The sequence below is a fragment of the Fulmarus glacialis genome, unplaced genomic scaffold (assembly GCF_000690835.1).
Source record: "Fulmarus glacialis isolate BGI_N327 unplaced genomic scaffold, ASM69083v1 scaffold1292, whole genome shotgun sequence".
Lineage (NCBI taxonomy): Eukaryota > Metazoa > Chordata > Aves > Procellariiformes > Procellariidae > Fulmarus > Fulmarus glacialis.
Window position 1 is genome coordinate 26,510 of NW_009196995.1, and position 16,779 is coordinate 43,288.

Here is a 16,779-nt window from a genome sequence, read left to right on the forward strand (position 1 = left end):
CCAGGGATGGGGCATCTACCACCTCTCTGGGCAACCTGTGCCAGTGTTTCACCACCCGCATCGTAAAAAATATCTTCCTTATATCTAGTCTGAATCTGACCCTTATCCTGTTGCAACAGGCCCTGCTAAAAAGTCTGTCCCCATCTTTCTTATAAGCCCCCTTTAGGTATTGAAAGGCTCCAATAAAGTCTCCCCAAAGCCTTCTCTTCTCCAGGCTGCACAACCCCAACTCTCAGCCTTTCTTCATAGGAGAGGTGTTCCACCCTCCGTGATCATTTTTGTGGCCCTCCTCTGGGCCTGCTCCAACAGGCCCATGTCTGTCTTGTGCTGAGGGCTCCAGGGCTGGACATAGTACTTCAGCTGGGGTCTCACCAGAGCAGAGGGGCAGAATCACCTCCCTCGACCTGCTGGCCACACTTCTTTTGATGCAGCCCAGGATACGGTTGGCCTTCCGGGCTGCGAGAGCACATTGCCAGCTTATGTCCAGCTTTTCATTCACCAGCACCCCCAAGTCCTTCTCGGCAGGGCTGCTCTCAATCCTTTCATCCCCCAGCCTGTATTGGTACTGGGGGTTGCCCCGACCCAGGTGCAGGACCCTGCACTTGGCCTTGTTGAATCTCATGAGGTTCACACAGGCCTTCTCGAGCTTGTCCAGATCCCTCTAGATGGCATCCCGTCCCTCAGGCGTGTCAGCCACACCACTCAGCTTGGTATCGTCTGCGAACTCGCTGAGGGTGCACTCGATCCCACTGTCTGTGTCATTGATGAAGATACTAAACATTACTGGTCTGAATACGGACCCCTGCGGGACACCACTCGTCACCGATCTCCATCTGGACATTGAGATGTTGACCACTACCCTCTGGATGTGACCATCCAACCAATTCCTCATCCACCGGACAGTCCACCCATCAAATCCATACCTCTCCAGTTTAGAGAGAAGGATGTTGTGGGGGACTGTGTCAAAGGCCTTACAGAGGTCTAGACAGACTTTCACTTAAGCTTTGCAGTTCTTTCAAAGTGATAAAAGCAGATCCCATTTGGTCATTTTCTGACATAACTTTGCATAGAAGTTCTCTGAAAAATACTTGTTTGAAGACATCCCGTAACTACCGAACAGAATCTAGGAGCCAGCTGAAAAAGGCCAGAAAATTCAGTATTTCTATATTTACAGACCAGATGAACTTCCAAGATCATGAGGGGACTCATGAATTGGATTGTTTCCCATTTTTTTAAAGGTCAAAGGCAGGGTCCTTACAACACCAAACATTATTACAACATAGCCTCCACTTTCCCACAACTCACCTTGAATTCCAAAAGTCTGAGAAAGCAGAAAACCAGGGTAACAGTCATTTCTAAAACAGACTTGACACAAAAAGTAGGGGAATTCTTTCCAAGAACACCATTTCAATTAGTTGCCATAAGTCTTCAGAATGCATCTTCCTACTACACAGTGTTTTTCTTCCTCTATTAGCAAGGACAACTGCTTTCACAGGAAGATTACCAAACTGATGGAGAATGGCAGTGATTTCCCCCCCGCCCCCCACAGTAGCCCATCCCCATGGCTTGAATCCTTATCAGTCTTTGGTACGTTTTAAAACCGGGTGCTGAGGCAATCATTAGTTGATGTTAATTCACAGTTGCTAATCACAGTAACAACACAGCAAAGCTTTTTCTGTTGGAAACTCCTAGTCAAGCTGCATATGGACAAATAAGCACAGCCAAGGGCAGAAGCTGGAAGTTCTCAATAATCCAAATCATCTTTAAATCCAGGCACTGCAGCAAAGGACAGCTTTAAGAAGGAAAACTAAGGTATTTGGGGGAACATGACCTTTCAGTAAAAAGCAAAGCACAGCAGCACTGATTAAGCATGTAACAAAGTGAATGATGGAAATGAGAGATGACCTCAAGCAGTGAGCTAAACACAAGAAGGGGGTGCAGTCACGCTAAAATGCAAAAACTACATGTCTTGTGATCAACAGAGAAGCAGCTAGGTACAAGCAAAGCATAGCTAAGTCAGACCTATACAGCAACAGTCCAAACAAACATGAGCAGGACAAGATCAGATTGGCACACAGAAAGAGGGGTTACAAAGACGCATGAGACCCCAGGGGGTTTCAACTGCATAAACTGCATACTTACCTGGATTATACTGCAAAAGTTCAGTGACTTGGGTGCTTTCTTGCAGTTTTGTCAAATTGCCTTCATCTCTGGGAGCATCCCATGCAGTTGCCCATCTGCACCAGTGGAGCTATCGCCCTCTGACTTTTTTAGAGCTAAAAAACAGCTATAAAGAGCTAAAAGCAACATGCCTTCAGTAGACAACCCTTAAATCTAAAATTTGCTTTTTAGCCCCACAAAACCCAAATTGGTTGATAGATTAAAAACTGCTTGGCACTGTGGCTTTTTTGCCAGAATAGACCTGATACCTAGTGTTAGGCAGCATTGTTTTTTGCTTCATCTTCCAGAAGTAAAAATTGCCCACTAAAGCTTGGTTCAATGCTGTAACTAATCTTGAGTTCCTATTGATTTTGATTTCCACTATGAATCTTTCAAGTGTCAAAGAAAAAAGACTGGTTTTCTGGGGCTAATTTTACTTTTTGTTTAAGATTTAAGCCAGTGATTATGTCTGACAGTATAAGAAAGCTCACAGATGAAGTGGCTGACTTAACTCCACTTTATAGATGATACCAAGAAACTACCCAGCCACTAATAGCTAGCCTGTGATGTGTAAAAAGAATTGACACCTTACCTATTTCAAGTGTACAGTTTGGTCCCCACCCCTCCCCTTCACCTAAATAGCAACATTAGCATTAGTTCATGTAAGGGGCATGAAAAGTATGGATATTTTGACCAAGTCCTGCAAAGGTCTGCATGCAGGCTCAAATGACAATCCAGTCTATTAAGAGGAGACCTTCATTGTAGTTAACCTCTCATACAAGCTTTTTGAGCAGGTCAGGATGACACCATTTATAATTGCATCCATTTCTTTATTCCCTATTCCATTTAACGTGTTAATGAGGATCAGTAAAAACAAATCTTTACTTTGCTCAAGATTATCAAAGAGCAGACTTGAGAACTGACACAGACTACTTTATACAGGAAAAGTCATAAAAATGAAAAGAAAAGAATCAAGCTGAATTTGACATGTCAGACGGACCTGAGATGGAAGAGACACTCCCCACTCTCAGCATTCTGCTGAAGTATCTTTATGTTAGTTACTGGGTGGCAACATAATTAAGAGAACGTAATTTTAAAACAGATGTTAAAATTGACAAGTTATGGCAAATACACAAATTTTATTGAACATTCAGACTTCTCACACTACAAAGTCAAAAAGCATAGGGTTTTTTTCCAGGCTGCTGAAATCCGAACAGTATTTTGATTAAACTAAAAACATGATTAGAATTCGGAACCTAGTGGATACATGAATGAAAAGTAGTGCTAATTTAGAGGAAAAAAGAGGTCTTGATCTACATTTTGTTGTAGCTGTGCAAGCTATGGTCTTCTCTTTGAAAAACTTATGTGCATGCTTCACTTCCATACAATAAAAGCATAAACCCTTTTATTTCAGAGAGACTATCCATATGATGTAAAAAAACTACACATAAGTGTTCATTGGACTGGAGCCTATGGAGTACAAGAACTCATACCAGTGGAACAAGGTATTAAAATTGCAGTTCATGAGCAAAGCATGCAGGGGTTATGCTGTACAAGCAGATCCAACAAAAAAGTTCAAAGAACTTAGAGACTTACCGACTCATAGGTTGTTCATAAATACACCCATTCCACAGTAACACTAAGTATTCAGACAGGTTATTACCATGCAGTATCAATAACATGGAGGATTTCATTCTCACCCAGCTAAACAACTTCATTAATAAGTTAAAAAAAAAAATCTGTACAAGTTCTACCATTCGAGCATTAATGTTAGAGAAATTTCTATCCAAAACACTATACAAAAGTAAAACTTTATAGGTCTAACCTCAGATCTTTAAGAAATTTCAAGAAATGAGTTCACTAAAAAAGTTGAATTTAATCTGAAGTTTTAGACTTTAAATGAATGATCACCCGTAGCTGGAATAAGACTCATTCCAGCTGAACTTGGGATGGATTTGCCCTAGGAGCTCTAAATGTTGTTTTTACTTTCCTATGTGCCACAAAGAAGCCCACTTTGAGACTTCTGGCTTACTGTGACAAAGAGCTACATTCACTATAGAACAAACACAGCTCCATCCCTAAGAGACACCTCATAAACCCTATTTAGTTATCTTTTTATATAGAACACTTGCATCTTCTTGATAAATCCTTCTCAAGAAAATATAAAGCATATCACACTGTTTTAGCAATCCTTTATTGAAGATAACAAGTTGGTTATGTTCACTGTATTGTATGAAACATCACAATATCATACTGGGAAGGTACTATCAGTACAGGGTTGGACCAGAGCGGACAGTCTGAACAATAAACCATTTTGCATTCTTCATTCCCTATCTTTTAACAACCCCAAAAAAACCAGTAAAGGGACAAATACCTGTTAACATCATCATTTAGAACACTTTAACTTACAAGGCTAAAATCTAATGAATAAATAAAATATACTGTGGCAATAATCCTCTCTAGACCAAAAAAAAAAAAAAAATCAGATACACAGTGACTCAAAATGATTGGGAAAGCTGGCCTTCGGCACCAGTATGAAAGAGCGTGTGGTTTTTACAGACTCACCATGGGGATAAAGTTACAGAAAACTACCATGAATTCCATTTCACACAAAACCAGTTGATGACTGTCATTAGCTTAAAACTACACACAAGGGCAATTACATCCTCGCTGAAACACAGTTTAAACAAATAGGAAAATGTTTACAAGGCATCCACAGCATGTAAATCATGTACAGATGGATACATTCATTGTTTCCCCTCCCCAATAGCTTTTATTTTAGATAAATACTTTACTCTTCCCCATTTTCAGCATTTACTGGACTCATTACATGCACAACTCAAAGAAGTCAGAAAAAAAGTCAAGGTTATTGCAAAAATAGAATTAAACTAAGAATCTTCAAGTACCTTACATGACAGCCACTCTGTACCATGCCCATTGCTTATAAAACGAAAGGTCATTGAACCCATGAAAATATCTCTAATATTTTCTTAATTTAAAATAGATAATTTTAAGTGTATTTATAGTAATCTCAAAGTGATAATTTGAACTTTGAAAATAATGCAAACAATTAAAAATTATACCCATATTACACAAGACTTCTGTCTGTATCTTAAGCTGGAAAAAAAAAAATCAAAAAACTATAGAAAACCACATATAGAACAAAAAAAAAAAATCACAATTTACATTATAATAAAGGCAAATTTTCAGCATTTTTAAAAAACCTGCAGCTGTGAGAGATGTCAAAGCAAGTCACTACTAACTACAAATTCATCAGTTTGGTTTTAAAAGATTTTCTCTAGCAAGAGTTTAAGGGTGTGTTGTACACATGCGTAAAATTCTTACTGTTTTTAGATGCCTAGAATCTTCATATATTATTGCCAAATACACTTATCTTCAAGCAAGCAGTAGGCAACATATCACAATTTGGACACCGCAGGGAAACCTAACGGTCTGGTAATACAGGTAAAACTGGAAAATTTAAAAAAAAAAAAAATACACATCTGATAGCGTATTGCCCAATTGAAATTACTTCCAAGCCACAGAGCTGCAAAGCCTTCCAACTCGGTAAAGTGAAATAAGTAATGTCTCAAACAATTACTTGTACTCTCTCATGCTTGTGTGTTGCACATTTCATTTAGCCATAGTTTATCTTCAGAGTACACCTACAATCCCATGCACTTCAGGTGCATATACTGATCTGCTGAGAGAATCCTTCCTTCCTTCCTTCTTAGGGCCAAAGTTTATTATAGATGTAATCAGTATGCCTGAGGCTGGTAAAAATACTGTAGTACAGGCAATGCTAAGAGTGGCAATATCAGAAAACACAAAAATGAACAAGTGATGGAAAATTCTAATCTCTTTCTGCCCATTTCACAAAATGTTGGAAATCCACCAGAATTTTTCCCTTGTATTGAAGAAAACAGATTTAAAAGGTTTTTTCCCCCTTTCAGAATCAAAAGCATTTTAGTAGATTTGTAAGGCTACCACGGATCTTCTAGATCTCCAGCACCCTACAGGAAAAGAAGAGGAGAAATATTACTACTCACCAATACAAATGAAAACATTTTGTTGCACTTTGGATTTAAGTGGCATAATTAAGTAGAATACTAGCGTAAGATGACATTTTCCTTTTTTTCCACACCTGCCCACTTACATACACACACACACACACTCTCTCTCTCCCTCTTCCTCAACTTCATGAGGGAATTCGCTTTTATAAAACATGAACCCAGTAAAGCTATAAGCATAAATACTTGAAATTAAATATTATCTAAAATTGTACTAAATCATAGCTATCAATAGATACGACATCTATGGACTAAAAAAAAAAAAAAAAATCTATAAAATACTAAGGAACTCAGCTCTTCAGGTATTCCTGGTCCGCAAGAAATTCCCGCAGGCTCTTTTTCATTAAGGCAGTGAAATATGTACCTATTTTGAACACGGATATTTTTTGTGCAAGTGTTATATTATGAGCTGACCACTGACACAAGATTTCCAGATTTAACTTAGTAGCAGATTAGTTACCACCACTGTAAATTCCCAGTATTATCACTGATCTACCCAAGTGCATGTACATACATGTGTCGTACACTAAAAGACATGGAAAAGATTTGGCAGAAGGTAAACTTAGGTAGAATAGCCAATTTATTCACTTATATGGCTAATGTTTAACTTGAACCTGAGAAATGTTGCCCAAATAGAGGATGATGATGAATGTGCCAAATCCCGAATTACTCAAATATTTGTAGAGACTAATGAACATCATGAGTTAATATCAGAAGCTATGAAAAGTTTCAAGTCATGTCAGAATGATAGCATTTCAAAGGAAGTTTATTACTTGCTTAAAAGAGTCAATATGCATACAGATATTATTCCACAGCATATTCTTTATTTTCACTTAAACACAAATTCTTAGAACTTGACACTAGATACTAAATCTAAGTACATTTTCATTTCTTGGTATATGTTATGCTACAACCTGGGAAGTAGTAATACAGTCATCTAGAAAATAAGTATTTATGATGAACAGTGGATACAATCTAAATTGGAAAAAATCAAACACATTTCAACCTAAAACGTAATAGATTTTCTAATTTAGTTGATAATGTAATATAAACTATACACAATTCAAATACAAACATGCAGTATATGATGCTGGGGAAAAAAAGACTGAAGAATTTGTATAATTCAATTAATTTGCACAAAAGTTACATTAAGATGTGAATTACTTTACAATTAGCAAACATATACCATCAAAATTATTATTTAAGAATGTACTTAAAAGAAAAAATTAAAAAATTTATTTTGGCATTAGCATGTTAGATTCCTATTACTGGATTTAAAAAAAACAAAATCTCAAATGGGCAGTTAACTGCTTGCTGCACAACATAAGATGCAATTACTACAATATACCATAGTAGTTGAACTTCTAAGGAAAAAACAGCTTTGTATAAACAGTCTGTACAAATAACTAAAGTAAAAACAAACAGACTTCTAGGATAGATGTGACAAATGTTGAGATATAAACAAAGGAAAATATGCCAAGTGAAGCGAAGTGTTAAATCCGCTATATAAAACATTATGTCTGTTTATCACTCATCTCATTCATCCCTGAATCTTCATTTGAGCTCTGTATTTCAGCAAGGTGATTCCCAGATTCTGTGTGGGTGTCTGGTACCGGGTCACTGGGTCCAGCATGAGAATCTGAAGCAGATGCTGCAGCTGATTCAGCAGTGCACTCTTCTCCCTGCATCTTAGCTAGCCTGTAACTAGTCAGCATCTCTTCCAGAAGGTGGCGGTAGTTCCCCCTATGATTAATTCTCATTTGCCTGAGCGCTTCCACCAATTTTCCCTGCGTTCCACTTTCCTCGGCTTCGCCAGGGTCCTTTTTTTTTAAGATTCAAGACCCCAAAAAAATCAGTAGTTAAACTAGGATATTTTCTAACGACATTTAAAAAAAACAAAACCCACACAATTTTTCTGACTGAGAAAACATCAGCTTTGCTCTATTTGAATCTAAAACACCTTATTAGCAACATATATCTTAGAACAATATCATCCATGTTTGTCCACTTTATACAACATAATAATTTAAGAAATTATACCTATTACAACAGCGTTTTTAATAATTTCAATTTATTTTGAGCCAGACAGTGTCAACATGGTACCTCACCCCAATTAATTCCACCTTGGTTCAAATTGTCTTTCAATGAATATAGCTGATATTCCCCACAACTGCGGTCAGTTGTCAGTGAAAAATTTGAAAATTTAAGCTTCTTTAGCCATCAGGTCAGTATTTTTAATTGTGAATTTCTGCACAGCCAATAGCAACACAGTTCTGTGAAAAACTTACTAAAGAGAATAGGTAACTCTACTGCTAGCAGTTTCGTTGAAGCATCACATCAAAATAAATGCTCAAAGTGTCTTATAAAACAATCCCTCTACATTAAAGACTGATTTTTGCATGCATGATGCTGCCATGAAAGAATCGCGCAGCTACCTATCAGCACCAGAAGTGGTGGTGTTTGAACAATTATTTTTGGCAGATGTGCATATTGTCTAGAAAAACTAACAGGTAGAACAGCTATTTGAAGTAAAATCTAGCAACCTACAGCACAAAACCTGAGTAATAAGCACTGACTAAGGAATGGAGGTCTCCTCTGCAAACCACCTATTTGCTACAAGCTTTCAGTTGAAAAAAGTTTTTGTTGCTGTTTTTTGTTTGTTTGTTTGGTTTTTTGTTTTGTTTTTTTTTTTTTTTTACGATAGACTTGAGCATCTATTACAGTGCTGAGACTGATACTAGATATTTTAACTCTCAAGTGTTAAAGCAGTACTGCTGCTTTAAGGGAATAGCACATTTTAAATTATTAATATCTAGCAAGTTATCAAGCTAGACAAATGGAACTGTATCTCTGGAAGCTGGCAGATTTTGCAATACATTAGAGGCAAAATCCAGACTGCCTTTTTCTCATGCTGACCTCATTTTATTGTCATCTAGTCCAAAAGCTTCATAAACTACAAGTATTGCAGTCACTCACTTAAAAGCTTAATAGCAGCATTAAGACAGTATCTTGGGTTCAGTAGGATTTTGGATGCTGTAATGTTCCTGGAATAGAAGCCCCAAGACTGATTAGCAGAGTCTAAGTTTAAAAAGGGACAATTTTACCACAAAAATGAATGTTACTGCATATAATGCTATCCCTCTAAGCTTAATTTGTTGCATAAATAGACATACTTCCACTGTGGTTTCCTAGTTGTAGTCTGAGATGTCTTGACTCCCATGTACTAGTGTTTTCATATGCAGACATCTCTTCAAGATCCCAGTGAGGAGAAGCAAGTTAAAGGAAGTAGTTTTAATGTATGAAGTGGGACTGTTTTAATGCCTCATGAGCAGAAAGTCAGTGAAAACTCAGGGCATCAAGATGAGGCTACAGATGTATCCTATTTCTTAGGTTTTGACAAAAAAGGTACTATTTATGTATTTATCTAGCTAACACTAAACAAGGCAGCATAACTGAAGAATTCCAGCTTTTAAAGTTCAGAGAACATCTAAATTCCACAGTTCCTTCAGCCCATCATTTTTGCTCTGAGGTTGACATTAGCAAACATACACCCTGAATCTCCACATTTCACTATATTCAGATCTTTAAAAATTCTTTTGGCAGATTGAAGTGAATACTTTTGCTCCCATGCAACAATGAAGAGTAAAAGCAATAAGCAATATGATAGCAGCTCTGAGATTCCTGAACAATTCAAATGCTAGTAGGAGTCAAAGTAACAGTGCTGTTAGTGTTTGCTATTCAAACTCACATCCTGCTTTGCACCGTTTGATGGCGGGCTATTTTGTCCTTCCCTTGTCTCCCTCAGTGCTAGCAGACAAGAAACCCCACAAACAGTAGGACAGAAACTGCCTCTTTTATATACTATACACTATATATACACTGTAACACAGATTTCTCTCTAATGATGTGTGGCTAAAACAGGTCCCTGAAAACTAAGATTATTGTGCAAGTTAGCATTTGTCTTCCTTCATGTTCTAATTCAACTAAGTGCTACTGACCATAAAAAACAGGAATAAATTTTTGCTAGCTATATTTAACATGAGCATTGACAATTTTTACACAAGTTCTGCTCTGTTAAATTATGTATATAAAAACGGCTCTTACGTATTAGAGACAGGATTTACAGTGTTTAAGGGTGTAAGAATTTTGTCCATTTACATTTTTAAAATTATCTGTAGCAGCCCTTAATGACATGTAATTTGATTTAGCAAAGTGCCAGAGTGTAGTATTAGTAAAAGCAAGAGAGAAACATGACTGGTTTCAAACAAGATACTCAAACGTGGCTTTAAACAACTGCCACTGAAACTATTAACAGAGCCACTGTAATTTTAACACTCTTCCTTGTGTTTAAGGATACATATACACCCCAGTAGCCTAACTGGACAGTAGCCTCCTAGTCTTAGGAACACATAAAAAACAAAATGGTCAAAGAAGTAGAGCCATTAGAGAAAGACTAATACTTTAACATGTTAACTAGAACACCAACTCAGTGGTATTGTAACATTACAGTGGTAACAATTATTTAGCTATGAAGAAATTCTTTTAAATTCCCTTTAAAGATCTGAAAGCACCAAGCTCCAATACATAACAAATTTCTATGATTTCACTCACACTTGTGAAGGCACAAGCTACCACATTTATAGCAGAAGTCCCTCTACTGAAACACTGGCAAAGTTGCTCTTTGTGAGCCCAATGCAGGGCTCTCTCCAGCCCTGGATGTACAAAATACTTGTACTCTGCTGACATGCCAAAAAGAAAAAAAAAAACACCAAAACCAAACCACACAACAACTTATGACTGCTACACCCTGAAGCCACACTAGTGACCTCTGAATACTGCTGTAGTAAGGATTCTTTCACTCCTCAGTCTCTCACTCTACACAACATATCCTTATTTAGCCTGTATGTTAAAGATGCTCAGAAAATGCAAATGTGAACAATTGGAAGAAGTTACTTGACAATCACTAGCTTGGATGACAAAAATTCTAAGCACAACACTAACTGAAATCTTTACAATGCTGAGTAAAAACAAAGCTAATCTAGAAAAAGATACCACCTTGGTTTTGATTTTGTATATTTTCTGTGAACTTATTTGCAGTTCACAGTAACTCAGGGTAACTAGTTTAAATTGTTCAACACTACAAAGTATAGTCTTTAGAAGGAAGTAATTCTCAATTGCAGAAGGTTGGTTTGGGTTATTGTTTTTGAGGGGTTTGTTTTTGTGGTTTTTTCAGGTTTTTTTAAAATATTTTTACTCATGTACATGAATATTTTAGCAATTAATTACATTATTATTTTGTCAAGGTAAAAAAAAATGGTTCTAGTGTTACATAAAATCATCAGATGAAGATGACTGCCACAGGCACTTTCCAGTTAGTAACAGCAGTATTCTGCGCTACGCCCACACTAACAGACACGAGTACACTGTTTACTACACACAGGGAAAGATTCTCAAGCGCAAGTCAGTGCACCTTCGTGCTCTGCAGACTCAGCATCTCTGTCTGCAGCTCGTAATTTTTAGTATGAAGATCCGCTCTTGCTTCATACTAGTTTATAACAGGGGCATTATGAGTTAGATTTCCGTCTCTCTTGGAAATGTCATCATTGGGATGTACTGTATGTTTCCTTCCTACCTTTGCTTCCTGTTTAAATGTGAGATGTGTAGCAACATTATCACAGTGTGTAGACATTGTGGAGACTCTGATGTTGAGTAACTGAACAGCTTCCTTCCCTTTTACCCCCCGCCCTGCACTAGAGTATTCAGTTCAAAAGACTGAGAGATCACCACATATATACCTGGAACTGAGTAAGACTAGCAAGGAAGTCATGTTTTCATCACCTCAGAGATGAGGCCCACTAAACTAATCCACTTCAAGTATAGTAAGATAACAATTCCTACTTGCTGGTAAAGCGCAAACAGGAATTGCATCCTTCACCCAGTGGCGCATCCTCCCCCCAAACTGCTCTGGGTCAGAATCACTTAGGATGGAAAGAAGAAAAGATACTGACTGGCAAATGACATCTTACCACAAGATCAAACTAAAATTTAATCCAGTGTATTTAAAACACATAATCCAAATCACTATCGAGTTGCACTAAATAGCAACAGAAGGCAAAGTTTACCAAGTAGAGTGGAGTGTACTGTTCATATTTCATATTAAAGAAACCAAATTAGAAGGACACAAAACAACTATCCAGGGATTCCAATTGCAATAGAGGTCAAAGCTATTAATAGTAATAAGGGTTAAAGTTATATTCTTTTATGAGTAATTTGCACATTTAGTTCAGTTACCTCATTTTATTAAATTATAATAGATGATGCACAAATATTTCCTGGAACTAGCCAATACACAAAAGGATGCTGTACTGTATGTTAGGACTTTCAGCAAGTTTGCACGGCTACTGAAAAGTAAATTTAGACTTAGAAAAGATGCATCATAAATGCAACTATAGCATATGATATTTCTAGAAAGTTATCATTAGACAAACTTTTTTCTTAAAAAACCCAACCAACTTATAAAACCTATGCCATAATCTTCAAATAAACAGCTTTCACCAGTAAGTTTACCCCAAAAGCAGGAACAAAATTATGGCTAAACATGAAAAGTAGTAGCAGGCTGACAGAGGTGCAGAGTTTCCTGAAGGACTAAAGAAGCTGAAAAGAGGAAAATTTTGTCTAGCTTGTTTTGCGGTACTGTTGCGTAATTTGTTGGAAGTTAAATGAAAAATGTATGCTCTATCACTTTCAAACTTAAAAAAAAAAAACAAAAAACAAATCCTAAAAAATAAAAAAGTTAGAGTACAAATAGAGAAGAAATCTCTAACAGAACGGTGGCCCCTTCCACCTACACAAGCTTTCTAACTTCAGAAAAAAAAACAAATATAGGTAGCCAAGAAAAGATGACAGTGGGAAAAACACAGTAATAATTGTGGTGAGACTGCATATTCACAATCTCAAGGCGCACAATTGATCATTTCAAAGTATTTAAAATAAAAGTTGACATGTCCCCAACACCATTCATTGTAATGACTACCTGACTGAGGACCTTGTGGTCATCTCAGAAGAGAAAAAAATACGACGAAGGATTTACTAGAAGATGAATGGTACCTTCACAGATCAGTTCACATAAACTGTACAGGAAATGACAACATGTGTACAAGCAGTGATGTTTTTTATCAGTTCTTCAGTTTTCCAAACATTTTTTTTTTAAAACAAATTTAACCGCAACTAATATGAACACCAGTTATTACTCTTTATACTAATATTAAGAGCCACCTAATAATCAGGTTTAAAGTTACAGTAAACCATATTTCATACTATTTAAAATTCAATTTATTAGGAACCGGACAGAGGAATGTAAGCCATTTTAGAAATCAGAACTGAAGTAAACTAAAATCACTTTACACTTTCCTTAGACCACTGCACATGAAAGATAGTGTAAACTCTAAAAAAGTAGTCAATATTAGTCTCGTTGTCTTTTATATTCAGTGTACCAAGGTCTTCCACACTTACAGAAGACAATAGGAAGTGTGTTTGCCCCCTCTTCGACTAGATTTCTGGACAGTAGACATAATAGCTAGTTAAGTAATAAATACACTGACCGTAATTTTTGATAATAATAAACTATAATTTACAAAAACCCTGCACTGTTGCCTCACAGGTGTGAATGAAAAAGCAGTAGTCAATTAAATGTTTAAAAAGTCTTTCAGAATTGGGTATTAGTTTGCTGTCTTTTTGAGGATGAAGTTCTATATCAGATCCATCCAAAAGAAGGTCAAAGTGAACGTTATGCTACAATACATATTTTGTGTTTATAATACTTTATTGGCAGTGATGTACACTTTTGCTGAATGTATGACACTACTTTGATGTTCTCATTAACAAAGAGGTGTAGCAATCAAAATAGGAACTTACCCCCTCATTTTCTCTGTGTGGGTTCAGCCTACTATACACAGCTTCAATAATATTACGCCTAAAAAGAGAAGTTTTTAAAAATTAAGCACAACAAAGGATTTCAAAACATTGAGAACTTAAAAAGTTTGAGCACAGTAATAATTTCAAAGTGTTTAAGATGTTTTGCCTTTAACCTGCCTCTTAAAAAGATGAAGCCCACTCTCAGTGTCTTTACTCACTTTCAATATGTTGTTCGGGGATTTAGCAGTAAGTCAGGATTTGTAAAGACTAAGCAAGGCAAAACATTTTCTTACCTTACTGTGCCATGGTCTACCCCTTTACATCTTTAGAAGTTCCAGCTGCACAGTCAGATTTTGCCAAGAGTAATATTTAAATCTATATTTTGCTTTTTATAACAAAATTCTTCATTTGCTGTTTTTCTTGCCTTATTTCTGGATGTGGAACTTGAAGACAGTTGGGTTTTTCCCCATTTTATTACATATACACAGGTTACTACTTGCCTACGAACTTCTGAAGTGTGGTGCCCAGAGTATACAACCTCTGAGATGCGTTGTCCAGTGTCTGTTCACACTGTAGAAATTAAAACCCAAACGCCACTAGCCAGACTTTTTTCTGGCAGTGCCATATAAGGCCACACCTTCACAGGCAGGCAAAATAAGCACATAAAGCTTCTCAAAAAATAAAACCCAAAGTATAAACAGACTTCTAAGAGGAAAAAGGTTATGTCCCTACATCTTCAAATCATAGTAAGAACTGGGAAACATTCAGACAAGTATAATAAATATGATCAAAGTTATTGACAGCTTCAACAAAAAAAGAACTGCTACATGAACTAAGACTCTCAAGGAAGTGGCCAAAAACTATAAAAATGATGTCTTACAGAATGCAGATAAGCACTGACTGTTAACTCTTCCAAACAAAGAGCACAAGGGCATCAAATGAAGACAGCAGCAAATGTCTCAAAAATACACAGTGATGGCTCTTGATGCAACAGAACTTTCTGCCCCAGAATACTGAGGATGCCAAAAGTTTGATGAGGCTCCTTCTGAACATATTTAACTTCATGGAAGAGAAATTCTAAGTCACTAAGTACATAAACTATCTCAAGATCAGGAAGCACCTCAGCTGTAAGAAGCTGAAAACCAAAATAATAATGATAGGGGAAGTATTTTACATATTTTCCTCATTTTATATTCTTCCCTAGGCATCTACTTTCAGCTATCCTGTGGACAGGACACAGAGCTAGAACAATCCTTGGTCTGATCTAGTATGACGAAATTCTCATGTTCACACCATGGAAGCAAAAGCACATTCTTTTGAATGAAGAGTTCAGTTTTTGAATGGAATGTTCCAAATATGTCGACTTCTGAGACAAAGCAATAAATCAGGTAATCTCAATATATAGTGTCCAGCATCAGAATATGTTTTCGCAGTCACGATCCAGCATTTGAAACAGTACCTACTAAAATACTCAGAACTCTGGGAGATGGTTTGCAGGCCACTGAATGCAAGGGACAGGGCACCAAGTCTCAGGATGACCACTAACCTACGACACTGAAAAGACAACGTGCTATCATGTGTTCAGAGGCAATATATGTTGATGATGACATCAGCATTTATCTAGACACACCACACCAAGACAAGCAGAGGGCAGGCACAACAGATACACCTGACAACTCAAAGCCTCAAGACATTGGTGTATATGCAATTTGTGCTTCTTCACACACTGTTTTGGGCTGTGTCTGAATGAGCTCCAGGAAAGAAGTTCAAAATTAAATTGATAGTGGTGCTTTCAAAAATTATGTCTGATATGGAAAGTCCATCGAAGAACACAACTTCTCCAAGGGCACATCAGTTAAAGTCAATGCTTTAAGAATTCTGGAAGGGTTGCATGGCTAAGCTAGCATGGGATTCATCAGCACTGACAAAATATTTTCCTAGAGAAAAGAAACTGAATCTTTATGCAGATGATACAAGAAAGGGTTCTCTCCATTTAGTTCCACGTTTAGTGATGGTGGAATAGTACAGACATTTGGTCAGAATTGTGCCACAGAGAGCAATGGTACCTCTGAAAACACCTAGACAGTCCAAGCAAGGCTGCCATGGAAGCAGCAGATAGCCATTGCAGAGGGTTTGAATCAGACTTATAACTCAAGCCTTTGGAAATTTTCCTATCTTTGCAATTCACTTTTCTTTCCTCGAACAGCATCTTTCTTTGTACTTTCCTTTGAAGGGAAAATTCAGGAACAAGATGTTGAGTGGAAGTACTAATGCCCAAGTTACAGGGTGGCTCAAAACTTTTGTTTTCTTCAGCAACAAGCGACCGTTCTTTTGGCAGCATTTGAAGTTACAGGGGGCTCCAAGTCAAGCCAGGAGCCGGCCTTTGAAGAGTAAGGATAAAACACCACCATTAAGTGACCACAGCAGAGTTGACACGTTTAGATCTCCTGTCTCAAAGAATGAGCCAGTACGGACTTCTACATAAGTGAGATGCTTGAAGGAAGTATACAATGCCAGTAGAAGTGGAGCTACTTCAAAGGTTCCTAAGGTTTGCAAACATAATCTAGTCAAGGTAACGTTGCATTGCGTTTCTCCAGCTCAGACGTACTAAAAACCAGGAGCTACTGTAACTGGT

At 37.2% G+C, this 16,779-nt stretch overlaps 1 protein-coding gene across 2 annotated transcripts in view; it reads right to left on the minus strand.

Moving 5' to 3' along the window:
• Positions 1-2,976: 2,976 nt before the first annotated feature.
• Positions 2,977-16,779, minus strand: part of PPM1B (protein phosphatase, Mg2+/Mn2+ dependent, 1B) — a 36,848-nt gene continuing 23,045 nt past the window's right edge. Inside the window, exons 5-6 of one of the 2 annotated variants that reach the window (XM_009572363.1) lie at positions 14,145-14,202; positions 2,977-6,173 (exon numbers count right to left, since the gene is read on the minus strand). In XM_009572363.1, the coding sequence (XP_009570658.1) occupies positions 6,144-6,173; positions 14,145-14,202 (88 nt within the window). In that variant the 3' untranslated portion in view covers positions 2,977-6,143. Of the gene's footprint in view, positions 6,174-7,462; positions 8,051-14,144; positions 14,203-16,779 lie in introns of those variants that run through there. The other variant, XM_009572362.1, reaches the window with a different exon arrangement.